The sequence below is a fragment of the Scyliorhinus canicula genome, chromosome 11 (genome assembly GCF_902713615.1).
Source record: "Scyliorhinus canicula chromosome 11, sScyCan1.1, whole genome shotgun sequence".
Lineage (NCBI taxonomy): Eukaryota > Metazoa > Chordata > Chondrichthyes > Carcharhiniformes > Scyliorhinidae > Scyliorhinus > Scyliorhinus canicula.
In genome coordinates this window covers 161187227-161204098 of record NC_052156.1, presented here as the reverse complement: position 1 = coordinate 161204098, position 16872 = coordinate 161187227, and the positions used below count along the sequence as shown (strand labels likewise).

The 16872-nt window shown below is 44.5% G+C and overlaps 1 protein-coding gene across 1 annotated transcript in view; it reads left to right on the top strand.

Moving 5' to 3' along the window:
• Positions 1-14383, top strand: part of gata3 (GATA binding protein 3) — a 48097-nt gene extending 33714 nt beyond the window's left edge. Inside the window, 3 exon segments of the mRNA XM_038811877.1 lie at positions 956-1101; positions 4179-4304; positions 13724-14383. Coding sequence (XP_038667805.1) covers positions 956-1101; positions 4179-4304; positions 13724-14023 — 572 coding nt within the window. The 3' untranslated portion in view covers positions 14024-14383.
• Positions 14384-16872: the final 2489 nt, after the last annotated feature.

Below are 16872 nucleotides of genomic sequence, written 5' to 3'. Positions count from 1 at the left end.
AAACAGCAGTGAAAATTACGGACCATCAGAAGTAATGGTGAAACATTTCACAAGGACTTTCTTTTTTACAATGTGACCGGCTGGAAGATAAATAGAAACAAGAGCCGTGCATGCAGACTGGGAGGCAAAGCCAGAGTTGTGGCAGAGGCAGATAAAGATCCCCCCACCAAAAAAAACATTTTAACTGCACCAATGGGCTGATAAAGGTAGCTTTGAGAATGGACTATTGCGCTTTGAACCTTTTACAAACATCATCCTCAATATCGGTCACTATTTTAGAAGGATTTTGAAAGTGTCCAACTTTACAGTACATGCATGTTCACTGTACTATCCTAAAATATTCATGCACACAATTGAATATATGCTCAAATAATAGCCAGGCAGCGTTGGCGTGTTTTACCAGGATGTACATACATACAGTGATGTAGATAATTAATTTGCTTCAGAATGATGGGTTTGTTTTCTGACTACAGATACTTGGGCCTTGGCACAGATACTTCGAAGCCAATAGAATTGCGCCTAGACGCTATCGCCTCACTTTACCAGAAAATAACTCAAGACACGCAATTCACACGTGTCCATTTACTTAACAAACATCTGCCACCATGTAGTCACCAAGGGTCTAAATTACGGGTGGCTTTCCATTTATTTTTACCAACAAACGCACAAAAAAAGGTTAAAACACTTGCGCACCAAATGTGAATACCGAGATCACATGCCCAAGTCTATCATTCGTGTTGTATTATTTACTAAGTGGAAGGGCAATTAGCCACATCTGGATTTGCAATTAGCCACATGTGGCTAGTGGTTAATGAATTGGGCAGCACCGCTGTAAATCGACACAAATGCGTAGAGTACAAGACAGCATGCACTCCCAAACCGAATAGTCCCGTCTCACGACACTGCGGCCGCCTGGAAGTGGCTGGGAAGTGACTGGCTTGTGATTTTGTTTCAGAAGGTCGAGAATGCGTGAATTGTGGGGCCACCTCGACCCCCCTCTGGCGGAGGGACGGCACTGGACACTATTTGTGCAACGCTTGCGGTCTGTACCACAAAATGAACGGCCAGAACCGACCTCTCATCAAGCCTAAGAGGAGACTGGTACGTAGCAGGGGATCAAATGATCAAACAGCAGCTTTTCATTTCCTGATCTGAGTAAGAATTTTTTGGGGGGGGGGGGGGGGGGGATGGCGGAAATTGACACGACACTTCGAGTACTGGAACCAGCTCTTCAAATGTTTTGGAAGAGAAAGCTTTTGGCTGTGAAAAGGCGGCAGGTATTTCTAGTTATTTGTGACACACTTAAAAGAAAGAAGCAAGTCTCTTTGCAAACATGCAAAAGCCTGCCACTCAGTTTGTCCCCATTTTCCACTCTCATTTATCATTGGGCACATCTGAAGTTCAAATGGAAATGAAACTGGAGTCATTTTTTTTGGTTTTCTTTTGAAAAATAACAGGACTCTTAGCAAGCAATGTGTCCCTTTACGTGACATCGTTCACCGTGTCCTAACTTCCTGAATGGGTTGACGAAGAATGTGCTTATTGGATTTCCGTTGTGTTGTAGTTTTTTAAAACACACTGCATGTACGTCACTTAATAGCAGTCACCAATAACCCCTTTGATATTCTGCAGACAGACACACACACCTGGGCGCCCAATGTTCTCCCAAACGGTCTAAACGACCAAGATAAAAGCAATTTACCGCGGATGCTGGAATCTGAAGCAAAGGCAGAAAATACTGGCTGTTCCCAGCATGTCTGACAGCCTCTGTGGAGAGAGGAGGGATGTTGGCACAGAGTCATCCAAACGCAGGGACGTAAGCTCCCGTCTCCCTCCGCAGCGGCTGGCAGACTGCTCAGACTGCCCAGTATTTTCTGTTGTGATCGAAAGGCCAAGCTCCTGTGGGTTCCAACAATCCCATTCCAGAACCATCCGACAGAGCCGCCCCCTCGGACTATCGAAAGGCCTGGAGTTGGCAGCCGGCGGTGTCCACTATCACTAGTGTGAGGTTTCCCATCTCTGCTGTGCTGTCTTCATATCAACCTGGTTTAGTCTGTCTGTAAGACACGGCTGTGTGGCCAGGAACATTGTGCAGATTACCACCCCCCCTATTCAACTAAAACAAAATATACTGATTGTAATTTACAGCTAATTAATCAGAGCCTATTTACTGTTGCCTCGATTGTATTCCCGTTTGTACAGACCATCCCGCTCCCGGGGAGGCCTTTTGTCCTCTTGTGAAAATGTTGATTCTTAATGACTGACCCCCCCCCCCCCCCCCCCCCCCCCTTAATGGCATTCCAACCTTTCACAGCCTCGTTAGGATCGAATAACTTTCGAGGGCGGGGTAATGTTTGCGGAGCACTTATTTGGCAGCGGGTCTCCCCTGTCTTTGCACACACACTCACCCCCCCCCCCCCTCCCCTCCCTCCCCTCCTGCTCTCTAATGCAAAAAGCCGACTTCCTATGAAAAGCCGGCCGGATATCTGTCCGCTCGAGATAACTGCTTCCTACAACAATATCACTTCCCGACCTCAGAACACAAAGGTGTTTGAACAAGGGAATCGGAGGGGGAGGGGGCTGGGGGGGGGGGGGGGGGGGGGATGGAATGATTCAAGTTCGATGGAGGCAGTTTCGGGTAACTGTCTAAACAGGTTCAGCTTGAAGTCTGTGTCAGCAGCAGAGAAATATGTGGCACCCTACTTGGCCCAGACTCCTGCCTTCTCAGTACAATAACAGGCAGTGGTAATTATACAGCGCAGGCACCTTCTCACTTGCGTCCGTGGCTTTTATTTTGTTGAATGGATCAGTGCACAGCCTAAAAATACATTGCTCATTCTGTGGCTGGGAAAACCAATAAGGGAAGGGGCAGCGGAGAGGAGTGAGTGGAAACAAGGAAGCGTTATCACCATGATAGGTGCAGAGTGACCCCCCCCCCCCCCCCCCAATCGATACTGGACAGATATTGGAAGGTTTTCACCCCCCCTCCCCAGCAGCACCAACCTTGGAGCCGAACGAGATTGGCTTTCCTTCCTAAACAGACACAATCACTCAGTTGCCTTAACCTGCGCAAACGTATTAGAGAAATGAACGATTCTTTAACGCGACGCTGTATTTTCAGATAGATACAATAGATACAATAAACTGCTCACCAAACAATCCACGATTTCTGTAGCCCTCGTTCATTTCAACCTTAACGGAGTGTTTGAGGTCTAAATATATAATTCATTGGTGACATTTTTAAGACATAAAAGCAGGGCGACCTTTTATATATATAAAATAGTAAACACAAAAAAATGTTGCATTTACACACCTTAAAATTTCAGTCCTCGCCCTGCAATTGTTTAATGATTTGTGGAACATTTGGCAGGCCCGGTTTAATAAGTTTCTGATCACTTGCCTGAGTGTTACCCATTTCAGGGGCTTGTAAGAGCATCAAAGTCTCTGCAGGTAATATTTGTGCAGATTTGCCTTTCGATGGGTTCAGGCTTGAGTTAGCAGCAGATCCTTATCCAGCTGCCCATTTAGCTGGTCTTGTACACACACATATACAGCCAGGGTCCTGCACACACACACACAACACAGCCAGGGTCCTGTATATATACACACACACAGCCAGGGTCCTACACACACACACACAGCCAGGGTCCTACACACACACACACACAGCAGGGTCCTGCACACACACACACACACAGCCAGGGTCCTGTATATATACACACACAGCCAGGGTCCTACACACACACACACAGCCAGGGTCCTACACACACACACACAGCCAGGGTCCTGTACACACACATAACACCTACAGCCAATTTACAGTGTAACCACCGCCTGTGTCTGCGTTCCCTAGACAGTTAGGTAAAATAGGGTGTCCATTTGACCATAAATTTAGAAAGATAAAATACGACTTAAATGTAACATTGCAGAGTGCATCTCGGCCAATCCTGGGACAATACATGAATTGCTGTGTAAGAGGGTGAAAATCGCACACACACACACCTTGAATTTTTAATGGTATTTTCTGCTCCAGATCCATAAATGAAATGAGGGGGCGAAGCACAATATGCACTGTTCACCGCGCTGAAAGAGTTTGCACCCAGGCATTGTGAATCTGTCTGCACAGGTTTCCCGTGTGTGTATTTTAAAGAAAATCTCTCGATGCCTTGTGATTGCAGTCTGCTGCCAGGAGAGCGGGAACATCCTGCGCGAACTGTCAGACCACCACCACAACACTGTGGAGACGGAATGCCAATGGGGATCCTGTCTGCAACGCCTGTGGGCTGTACTACAAACTCCACAACGTGAGTACTGACAGAAGGGGGCAGCCAGCCAGGGAGATCTGTTGTATCCCCTACCCAAAAGCCTTCTCCAATGGGCACCCTGCACTTTTCCATTGTGGAGAGAGGGGGAGGGGGTTGCAGTTATCCAATGGGCTGTACATGCTAATATATTCCGAGGCGAGAAGTTGTAATTTTGTTAACACCAAGAAATAGAACCGATGGCCGGTGGGATGGCACAGAAACAAAATAGCGGCGGCAATGGGAGTGAAGGCAGGCGATGCTGCGGGTAGTCAGCAGATCTTCACCCAGCTGTGGAGAGGGGAACAGAGTTAATGTTTCAGGTCCATGACCTTTGGCCGGGACTGAGCTGTGACAGATTGTAAGTGGCACCCAGAAGCGTTCAGAGGAGCAGTTGAATCGCCCAAGCAGCCAAGGCCGCCGAAAAATGGGATTTCCAATGGATAGGTGCGGTAACGCGATGGGTCGAATGGCCTGTAAAACCCCACGAGAAGCGGGGAGGGGGGTGGGGGGCAGGGGCAGGGAAAGGAAGGTCTATGGTGAAAGGTAGGAGAGTATTAAATGTGAAATGGCGCTCAAGGAGGAACAAGAAAGGAAGGGTGGGGGGCGTATTTCCAACACTTGGATGTTTGTATATATGTTGGTGAATTGGAGCATTCTTTGTCAAACAAAATCAGCAAGGGGCAGTCATCCCGCATGTGGTAGTGAGTGAAGGTCAGTGTGAAACGTAAGGGACCCGCATACACACGTTCCTGCAAATCTAGCCGTCCCAGGAGAAAGAGACAGAGAGAGAGACAGAGAGGGAGACACAGAGAGAGACAGAGAGAAACAGAAAAGAGACACAGAGAGATAGACAGACAGAGAGAGAGAGAGAGGGAGACACAGAGAGAGAGAGAGAGAGACAGAGAGATAGACAGAGAGAGAGAGGCAGAGACAGAGAGGGACAGAGAGAAACAGAAAAGAGACAGCGAGAGAGACAGCCAGAGAAACAGAGAAAAGCGAGAGAGAGGCAGAGACAGAGAGAGGCGGAGAGAGAGAGCGAGAGAAACAGAAAAGAGGGAGAGACAGAGAGAGAGCGAGAAAGAAAGAAAGAGAGACAGAGAGAGAGAGACAGAGTGAAAGAGAGAGAGAGTTAAGAAATTAACTTCACTCCCAAGAGCCGGCTGCTCTTTAAATCCGAGGCTGCAGGCACGCAGACAAAAAGAAGACATCAAATTTGAATCGAACACGTTCCCCGAAAAATAAATAGCCAGATCGGCAAGATAATGCACAGGGCAGGCAAACGAAATGTACCCCCATTGAGCCAACAAACCAGAGAAATCAAGGTGTAGACAGCTTGTCAAGAGCAGCCAAGGCCGCCTGATGTATTGGGCTGTCTTTGGGGCAGAAGAGTATACACCCCCCTCCCGTGTTTGAGAAAAAGGTGACGTGGATTGTCAAAGCAAGTTTAAATAACAGCCGGAGTTTCGCTATGACATGGCTATTATTCATTGAAAGACGCGCGACCTAGAGAGAGAGAAAGAAAATGACCCATAATAAATACATCATTTAAAGCCATTAATATGTAAATCAATCTGTACGGGGAGGGCTGTGTGTGTAGGGGACACACACCATTGATGTGTGTTGGACCCACCTCGTGCAGAATGATTTCAGAAACTGTGTTGTGGAATAAATGCAGCCGGTCAAACGTAGGTGACCGATTTCAAAACCGAAATTGAAGGGAACTCAGTTGCAAGTGAGATGGGGCTGAAGTCTGGCACCGAGTGTAATTGACCAGGCTTGGCTGATATGTGCCCCGTGCGTTTTTAAAAAATCAAATTCTCGCGGATTGGACAGAATTGCACGGTTTAAATTGCAAGAGGTGCTTTTCCAATGCGTGAGCCCTGAAATCTGAGCAGGTTGGAGGGGAGGGGAGCTGTGTGGGCGAGACCACCTCTGTTGTCAGTTTATTGGGGAGGATTTAAGGGCCTGTAGTAATTGTCACGTGAGTGGCGCCAGTCTAATTCAATCAATTAATCCTTACGGCGCATCAGCGTGGACAGACTTCATCTGGTGTGCATTTCTCTGCCAATAAACCTTTGGCCCACAGGCCCTCAAGTCATGTTTGTTGATTTTAGGCTCTGCCCAACTCTGTCCAGTCTTTTATGAGCAAGTTTACAAGAATGTTGCAAAGTGTTACACTGAAAAAAAAGATAAACGACTAGCCTCCAGTACTCATTTTTAAGAGAGTTCTAGTGTTTGCAACTGCGCTCCCATCTCTACAGATCTTTGATGTATTTGCGAATCATTTTAAACAGGTATTGCACATATTTCCTAACTCACCATCCACACATCAACAACTTCTATGAAACACACATTTGCTTTCAGTCCCAATAATTTAGAGTGAGGTTAATTTTGAGGGACAGGGATTAGCTTGGCGTTCCCTAATCAGCCCTGATTTTTGCCATCAAATAATTTGTGATATGCTCAGCAACCGTCCATTACTTCTCCCATATCGTATCCATTTTTGCAATATCGTCTGGATAATAGCTCATTAATCTGTACTACCCTTGTCTATTATAAAATCCCTACAGTGCAGAAGGAGACCATTCAGCCCACTGAGTCTGCACCGGCCCTCTAATCGAGCACCCTGCCCAGGGCCAATCTCCCACCCGGTCCCCATAACCCTGCCTGATCTCTGGACACTATGGGGCAATTTAAAATGGCCAATCCACCTAACCTGCACATCTTTGGACTGTGGGAGGAAACCGGAGCACTCAGAGGAAACCCACGCAGACATGGGGAGAACGTGCAGATTCTGCACAGACAGTGACCCATGGTCGGAATTGAACCCAGGTCTCTGGTGCTGTGAGGCTGCAGTGCTAACCACTGTGCCGCCGTGCCATCAATGATTGCTTAGTTGGCTTGTCGAAGGGTAATTTTGGGCAAGCAATTGCAGGTTAAGTGTATTACTTAAGGTCCCATTATTAATTTAGAAGTTTAGTAAAATTTCACAGTATGGTGTGGCTGTTTAATGAGCAAAAACAGTTCAATATGTAAACATTTTAATTGTAGTTCAACAGATTTGAACAGTTAGTGTACAGACAAAAATACATAGTGAAGCAGGCATAGTGGCTGATTTGCTGTGCATTAACATAAATTCTGTTCAAAGAGTACATTTCTGTTCAAAGAGTACTGCACGCTGATTTACAGTTTTGAGTTAAAAGAAATGGAACTGGTAAGCATTTTAATCACTGATGAGAAGAATGGTGTTAACTAGCATTGAAATTGACAGGCTTGGGTACAGATTTGACATTAAATCCCCAGATTTAATGCTGGGGAGCATTGCAAATATTGGTGATGGAGTCGGCAGAGAATGCGCAGTGCACGACAGCATGTGGGATGTTTAGATGGAATTGGTAATGAAGAACAAAAAGCGGACTAATGACAGCATTTTAGCAATGGCAAAATAACTAAAATTACTTACATAGTTTTGAACAGAATCAATGATTTCTTACTATTAATGGCACTCCTTTTCAGCTCATCGAAGGCATAGGTTAAAATGTATCCATTCCATTGTAGTGCTTAGGTTGGGAAAATCGTAATTTTAATGTATACCTGCTAGACAGTTTAAAGCACTTGACAGAATGAATTATTTTGGAATAAAGTGACTGCTTTGTGTCGGCATTTGTTCATTTGTATCTGAGAAGCTATTAGACATATTTCTTAGTCTGACGAGCAGAATAAAATAAGCTTAAGTATCGTATCTGATCTATAACTACAGACGAGATTGTTTTTACTATTTTTGGTCACAGCATTATGACAACGTTTGTTTTTAGTTAGTTAAGGGTTGACCAGGCACGGTGGCACAATGGTTAGCACTGCTGCCTCACGGCACTGACGACCCGGGTTTGAGCCCGGCCCTGGGTCCCTGTCTGTGTGGAGTTTGCACATTCTCCCCGTGACTGCGTGGGTCTCACCCCCCAACCCGAAGGTGTGCAGAGTAGGTAAATTGGCCATGCTAATTTGCCCCTTAATTGGAAAAAAATAATTGGGCGCTCTAAATTTATAAATAAAAAAAGTTAAGGGTTGACTATGATATATTGGGCTGGTATGGTGGATTGTTCCCCACTCAAAATGTACACGGGAGAATTCAGTCCATGCTCCTCCGTCTGATTATTAAGGTAATCTCCCTGATTGCTGCCTGCATAAAAGGATGGGGGTGGGAGAGTTGAGGTCCAACCTATGTGACAGAAAAAGAGAATCAGAATCCATCTGAGAAAGCTGCTCGGTCAAACCACCAGCTGAATGGTTGTTCTCGACTGTGCTGGCAAGGCGGAGAACTTACTTTCAGCTTTGTGTCAAGCTCCGGTATAGCAAAGTGAGCACTCAAACTGGAGTTTGGACAACAGACAAATGCTTGACCTAGTCTTTGAAGCCATGCACCTTAAGCAGAGAATGTAGTTGACGGCATGGGACAGTTTGACTGTTTCCAGTGAGGGTGAGTTGTGTTGAGTAAGGGAGAGGAGAGTGGGGAAACTGAACGGCTGAGGAAACCAGATTCCGAGGAGCCGGTTTAAGATTGAAGGGCTTGGATTTATTTTTGTATCTGAGACAATAAGTCAGCAAGTGAGAATCTTGCAAAACATTTCAACTGTCCTGAAGGATAAGTGAAGTCCATTCTTCAACCTAATTAAAGAACTTTTGCAATTAGTCCTCAGTTTCCTTGCTAAGTGGCCAGAAGATGTTTTGGTTGGAGGTGATGGATGTGTGTGAACAAAGAACAAAGAAAAATACAGCATAGGAACAAGCCTGCACCGACCATGCTGCCCATCTAAACTAAAATCTTCTACACTCCCGGGGTCCGTATCCCTCTATTTCCATCCTATTCATGTATCAGTCAAATATGTGGGGATAAAGATGGACATGTTTACTCATGCAGGAGAGTTTATATGTTGTACACTGGAAACTGACGTCTGATTGAAAACAATAGTTTATGCCCAGCAGTCAGAGATAAGTATGCACACTGATGTTGTCTTTCTGTTTCTTAACAATAAATAGTTTGTTATGTCAGGACCTCTGTGATCTCAGCTATAGATTGTGCTGAGTTAGTAGTTTTCAACAAGGGCAGTGGCTGAGCTGGTTCAGTTGGATTCAGCAGTCATGCGCCAGGGAGGGGGCCAATCAGCAAAAGCTCTATCTTGTAATCGTCACTCTAAACCCCAACACCTCCTCAAGGGAAAGTCAATCCAGGAGTAGAGTTAGCTGTGATGCTCCTATAGTGGAATAGTTGGCAGACCGTTTGAGACTATATATGAGTGGAGTACCCACAGTTGTATAGACCCAGCAGGAACTAGTTTGAGAATGGATGGGAAGAAATGGAAGAGGAATACGTTTTGGGGAGTAATAAATGATTCAGTTTGGCCGAATGGACTAAATTGGATTTAATTTCTGTTGACTGTAATTTTCAATCTGCAGCAGAAAGATGAACACAAACCCATGATTTAAACATTTTCTTTACTTAGTCTGTCAAAACAAAACTTGGAAATAGACTCATTTGAAGGCACAGTTGTAAACTTAACAAACTGCTTATTTTAGCCATTTAACAGTCACCTCGTGTATCGCTTAATGTTGTGTGCAATGTTTGACATCGATGCTGGATATAATACAACAGGCTTCAGACATGGCCTAAGGGTGTGAAGCAGAGAAAAAAAGTGTGCAAAGAACTGTGATGTACAGTGCTGGAGGTTGTGTTGAGGTCAGCACTTTGCCTGATCCACTTGAGTGACTTGGGTTTGATCAGTAATTTGTACTTTCAAGAATGAAGAAAATTAAAATATTCAAAGGGATTAAAAAGAACACAAAGATTAAAAAGATCAAAAATATTTTAAGAGCACTCGTTCTGTTTTCAGTGTTAAGGGCAAGGGGCGGCACGATGGCGTAGTGGTTCGCGTGGCTGCCTCACGGCGCCGAGGACCCGGGTTCGATCTTGGCCCCAGGTCACTGTCTGTGCAGAGTTTGTACTGTCTCCCCGTGTCTGTGTGGGTCTCACCCCCACAACCCAAAGATGTGCAGGGTTGGCCACGCTAAATTCCCTTCAATTGGAAAAAAGAATTTGGTACTCTAAATTTATATTTTAAATAAGTGTTAAGGGCACAATGGACATTGCGAGGTTTGAATAAATTCTGAGTTAAATTAAGATGATAGAATAGTTACAGTGCGAAAGGAAGCCCCTCAGCCTCTCATAGCTGAGGGGGTTCCACACACGAGCAATTCAGCTAGTCCCACTCCCACTAAACAATATGTAACTAGGATCCTCTTAAATGAAAATGTAACATTCACATCAGAGCAAGAAACTCTTTCAGAGGTGCTTTGTGGCAGTATTCAGGTAAAGATGTCTGTCTATTATTTCTGTATATTTACCTTGTGTGACATTCGAGGTGACTAAATTCACTTGTCACAACCTGTTGGGAGGAAAATTGGGGCGGCAACAGTTTTTTAAGGGAAAAGTAGGGCCCATAAAAGGCTAAAAGGGCAACCTATGTGCAGATGTGGGAATGGTTCTTAATGAACACTTTGCGTTTGGGCGGCACGGCGGCACAGTGGTTAGCACTGCTGCCTCACAGCTCCAGGGACCCGGGTTCAATTCTGCCTCGGGTGACTGTGTGGCGTCTGTACTTCCCTCCCATGTCGGCGTGGGTGTCCTCCGGGTGCTCCGGATTCCTCCCACAGTCCGAAGATGTGCAGATTAGGTGGATTGGCCACGCCAAATTGCCTCTTACTGTTCAAAAAGGTTAGGTGGGGTTACGGGGTAGGGTGGAGATGTGGGCTTAACTAGGGTGCTCGTTCCATGGGCCGGTGCAGACTCAATTACCAAATGGCCTTGTTCTGTACTGTAAATTCTATAATTCACAAAAGAGGGGGACAATGTAGACATTGTTGTTAAGGAGGAGGAGTGTAAAATATTGGATGACATAAACAGAGGTGGAGAGGCAGCGTTAAGGCGATTGGCATCCTTAAAAGCAGATAAATCACTAGATTAGGATAAATACACTCAAGACTATTAAATGAGGCCAGGGAGGAAATACCAGAGGTCTAATTTTCCAATCCTCACCGGTTGCATGTGGTGCCGAAGAATTTGAGGACTGCTAACGTTGTACCTCTGTTAAAAATAGAACGATGGATGGACCATACAATTTCAGGCCAGTCAGTCGAACCTCAGTGGTAGGAAATTATTGGAATCCGTTCTGAGAGACAGGATAAATTGTCACTCAGAAAGACATAGATTAATCAAGGTCAATCAGCATGGATTTGTTGAGGGAAGATCATGTCTGACTAACTCGATTCAATTTTTTGAGTGGGTAACAAGGATGATTGATGGAGGTAGTTCAGTTGATGTGATCAACATGGATTTTAGCAAGGCTTTTGACAAGGTCCCACAGAGCAGGGTGGTTATGCTGGATCTGTATAAAACACTAGTTAGGCCACAACCGTGTGCGGTTCTGTTCACCTCATTACGGAAAGAATGTAATCAGGGAGGGTTGCAGTGGAGATTTATGAGGATGTTGCCAGGAATGGAAAATTCCAGCAATGTGGACAGACTAGATAGGCTGGGGTTGTCCTCCTTGGAATATAGGAAGCTGAGGGGAGATTTGATTGAGGTGTTCAAGTTTGTGAGAGGCCTGGATAGAGTGGATGGGGAGAACCTATTTCCCTTATCAGAGAGGTCAGTGAGTAGGGGCTATAGATTTAAAGTGATTGGTAGAAAGGTTAGAGGGGTGCGGAGGGAAATAATTTTCATCCAGAGGAGATTTAGGGGTCTGGGACTCACTGCCTGAAGGGGTAGGAGAGGAAGAAACCCTCAACTCGTTTAAAAGATATCTGGATATGCACCTAACGTGACGTAACCTGTACGATCATGGACCAGGAGCTGGAAAATGGGATTATGCTGGGTGTCTCATTCTCGGCTGGCATCAACGTAATAGGTCGAGTGATCTCCTTTTGTGCTGTGAATTGCTCTGCATTATCTACATTTCTGAAATATCTGTAAAGAGAGGGAATGTGTAGGGAGGTGGGAGAGGGTGTGAGTGTGGCAGTAGTTAAATTGCTCCCTCAGAGAGCTAGCACAGTCACGAAGAGTCTCCTGTGGCTCACTGATTCTAATGTCGTTTTAAGAAAGTATGCTTTGTTTACTTTAGTGCTGCACCAATGTTATCAAGGGAAATGTTTAAAATGTGCAATCATTTCCTGACATTTACCACAAGAAGTATTATTGTTTTACATTTAGTGCTGTACAATTTCTAAAAAGATTGAGGCTCTTTATGATTCTGTAACTAAAGGCCTTCTGCCTGAAAGTTCGGTGTGCAACTCCCTGCTGTGTTAAATCTTGAAGGCGTTAGTGTTCCTTTTAAAACTTGATTGACAGCTGTTGAAGTTACCAAATAATCTAAAGACTGGAACTGAGTAACGGAATCGTAAATGAGAATGAGTTAGATAGCACTCACTGAAACATGAGAACATTCCTTTCTCATGTTCTTGTATCATAGTGCTTTCTGTGACCATTTTGACACACAGCATAAAAGAAGCTGAGAGAGAAAAATCACCTTGGATTTAGGCGGTAAATGTTTCTGTTTTGATTGCAAATAGCAAAGAATCTATTTTGAATTTCTTTGTTCATATGTACAACACACAGAGTGTATTATTGAAAAATATTGTTATCAACAAAATTCAGCAAGCAGTAATTTCCTTGTTGTGGTAAATATACCTATATATATATACACCAAATCTGTGGTGAGAACGCTCATCATAACCGGTATAGCACTTGGGCTATTAGAATGAGACAGACTGACCAATCTGATGTTAGGAAGGGAAAGAAAGGTGCTTTTTTCACGTCTGATTGCACTTCAGTCAAAGGTACTGGGAAGTTGGTGTGTGTGCGCGGTGTTTGTGTGTGTGCGCGGTGTTTGTGTGTGTTGTATGTGTGTGGTGTTTGCGTGTGTGTAGTCTGTGTGTTGCGTGTGTGGTGTTTGTGTGTGTGTGTGTAGTGCGCGTGTGTGTTGTGTATGTGGTATTTCTGTAGAGTGTGTGGTGTTCGTGTGTGTGTGGTGTTTGTGTCTGTTGTGTGTGTGGGGTGTTTGTGTATGTGTAGTGTGAGTGTTTGTGTGTGTGTGTGTAGAGTGAGAGTATGTTGTGTGTGTGTCTATGTGTACTGGCTGAGGACGGGATTGAGTTCAGCTTTCTGTGGTTGGACAGCCTGCCAATACTCAGCCTAGGCTCACACATGAAGGCTGGCTCCTTTCGTGAGAGTCAGTCAAGCTGCCAGTGCCCACAGAACTGTGCCTCAGCAAAAGTCAGAGCTTCAAGACAGAAAACTGTTACAGTTGGGGGCAGGGAGTGTGAAAGGAAACGGCACATTTTAAACTATCTCCATTCTTCACCTATAGATTAACCGACCATTGACCATGAAGAAGGAGGGAATCCAGACTCGAAACAGGAAAATGTCCAGTAAATCCAAGAAGAGCAAAAAGACCCACGATGGTCTGGATGAATTTTCAAAGAGCCTTATGGACAAGGCCAGTTCTTTCAGCCCCACAGCTCTCTCGAGACACATGTCCCCGATTCATCATATTCCACCCTTCAGCCACCCGGGCCACATGCTGTCGACACCAACACCAATGCATCCACCTTCCAGCCTGTCCTTTGGACCTCACCATCCCTCTAGTATGGTCACTGCGATGGGCTAGAGATCTCCTGCTCAAAGCTTGGGGCTTGGGACTGCAGAGCAAGCCTGCTTTGCATTAACACTTTCCAAACATGACATGAAATCGAGCAACGTCAACCCATTTTCAGAAGATAGGAAGCCTCTGAGACTGGACGACCACAAACTGTACTTCTGTTAGTAAGCTTCGCTTCAGATAAAGAGTTTCCCTAGACATCACCTGTAAGGAGCTCAGTATGCTGTGTATGTACGCTCCACCACTGAATCCTCAACCACCATTTGTGAATACGCCATTGTAGACGCATCACCCGTTTATTCGTGAGACAGGATCTTGTGCTGTGAAATATAATTTTAAACAGGATACCACCCGCCCTCTCTCCCTTTACCCCCCCCCCCCCCCCCCCCCCCCCCACCCCATTCCCCAGTCTTGCAAGTACCTGTAAAATATACGATGAAGAATGGGTCAACTGTGAGACTGCACGGGCTTCTTGTATGTACCCTGATCAGCCATGGATGGTTGGAGAGGACCCTTGGATTAAGAGGGAGATGCACAAGAGTTTAAAAGAGGAGACAGCAAACTGACAGAAGAGAGCCAGTCTACTCCTCTCTGCTCGTAAAACTGCCGAAAGCAAACTCCTAGATCTACTGCCTCACACCAGCGGAAGTTGTTTGATGCATTACCTTGTAGACAGACCATTTATCTGGGCTTCAGCCTCCACATAGGAAGTACTATCAGTTGCAGGCAATCAGTGTTATACACGGATATTGCCAATGAGGACTCCGGACAGCTATTGTCCTTGACTGAAATGCGTTGTGAACAAGTTCCTGTAACTGTTGTTTGTATGTAAGTAATTCAGACTACCAGACGATGACGTAGAAGAATTATTTCATTACACGCTACACAGACTGAATGGTTGTATACATTTAACAGAATTATAATTGCTAGTGAGAAAAAAAAAGACGGCTACAGTTTCGTTCGATAACTTTTTTTTCTTTTTTGAAAAAAAAAATAAACTAGATTTAATTTTGTTGATCCTATGCGGTTCTGCTTGAGAGGGCTTTTTAATTTTGTTTTGGTTGCTGATGTTTGGATGGTTTCCTGGCACCAGAGCGTCTGTTTTTTTTGCTTGTCCCTCTCACCACAAAATTTCTGCTTTTGTGTGTGTACAGGAAATATAAAAATTGCATGTTAGCACTATTGGCCTCAGCCTGAGGACTAGTGACAAAATACTGTGGTTCTGGTAATGTGTACCTCCTGTGATCTTCAGGTTTTGCTCTGAGGGTTTCTGTCGCTTTGAGAGTCAAGTACTGTAACCGTCGTCTCCTTAACTTCACATAAAACATTAAAATGATTATTAAAAAAAAAGAAACTCAGCTCCATGTTCAACTTTCAACTGCTACAGTCTATATTTTATTTTTCCAAAATAGATGCGAATAGTACACTTGCAGCTTCTAAAGTCCATTTACAAGCCCTTTCTTAAAAGGAAAAAAAAAACTCTTTTGCTTTCAACTCGTCCGATCTCTTCTACCTCAACCGCATGAAGTTAATAAAGGACTAAACTGTAAAAACTCATTAAATTCAGCACATCTGGGGAGTTAACAAGCAAGTTATGGTCAGTCCTGTTAACAGTGCAGTGTTGCCAGTAAACCACCCAAACACACTGATGATGCTGTGCACCCTTGCCCCATGGTGTAGAGCATACATATTATATAATAACCACTTGTGCATCTTTTTTAGTGGCTGGTTATAAACACATGTCATCCATTGCACCTTTAAATTTCCTTTATATTATGTTGTAAAATAATTCCTGTCTTGCTCTTATAATTTTCAAGGTACTGACAAAGCCAAAAAGAAATGTGCAATATGACATAGAAAACTGGCAGCGCAGACAAATGTAACAGGTTCTAAGTTATTTGTACATTATGCAGTACCTTTCAGATGTGGAGCTTTAAGGATACAGTATTTCTCTTTTTTTTTTCTAGTAAAGTAAGTTATTGGTGGATAGATATTACCTGACCTGTTCCTATCCCTTGTAAAGAATGGAATACTATGCTACTTGTATTAATAAATGAACAGAAGAAATACACGAGTTTGAATCTGTTGTCTTATGTAGTGACCTGGCCCTTCGAGTTGTAGGCTCTGCAGTTTGAGCTGGATAAAATCTGTTAAGAAGTGACTGCAGCTCGGTAGGCCATATATGTGAGCACAATATGTACATGTGTCTTAAAATGGACATATAACACCATGGATATATATTACCTTATGTGCAGGTTAGGTGGATTGGCCATGATAAATTGTCCTTAGTGTCCAAAACGGTTAGGTTGGGTAATGGGGATAGGGTGGAAGTGAGGGCTTAAGTGGGGGGTCGGTGCAGATTCAATGGGCCATATGGCCTCCTGCTGCACTATATGTTCTATGTACCTACAGCATTTTCTCTGTGCAAAGGACTCCTTGCAATATTGACTCACTCCTGGGACTGCACACCAAATAGTGATATGCTTCCAGGGGCTCCTGATCGTAAGCTCTGGAAGTTGATTTCAAAGCTCCTCAGAGGAAGAACAATGCTATCATTGCAGGAAATTATTATGAGTACACAGAAACATAAACAGCACATTCCAGAGTTAGCAAAAGCAGAGTGGAGGCTGTTCTCTAGTGATATTTTCACTGGGCTAGTAACCCAGAGATCCACGGTACTCCTCTAGGCACCTGGATATGAATCCTAACATGGTCAAATTTAGAGTACCCAATTTATTTTTCAATTAAGGGGCAATTTAGCGTGGTCAATCCACCTAACCTGCCCATCTTTGGGTTGTGGGGGTGAAACCCACGCAGACACGGGGAGAATGTGCAAACTCCACACGGAAAGTGACCCG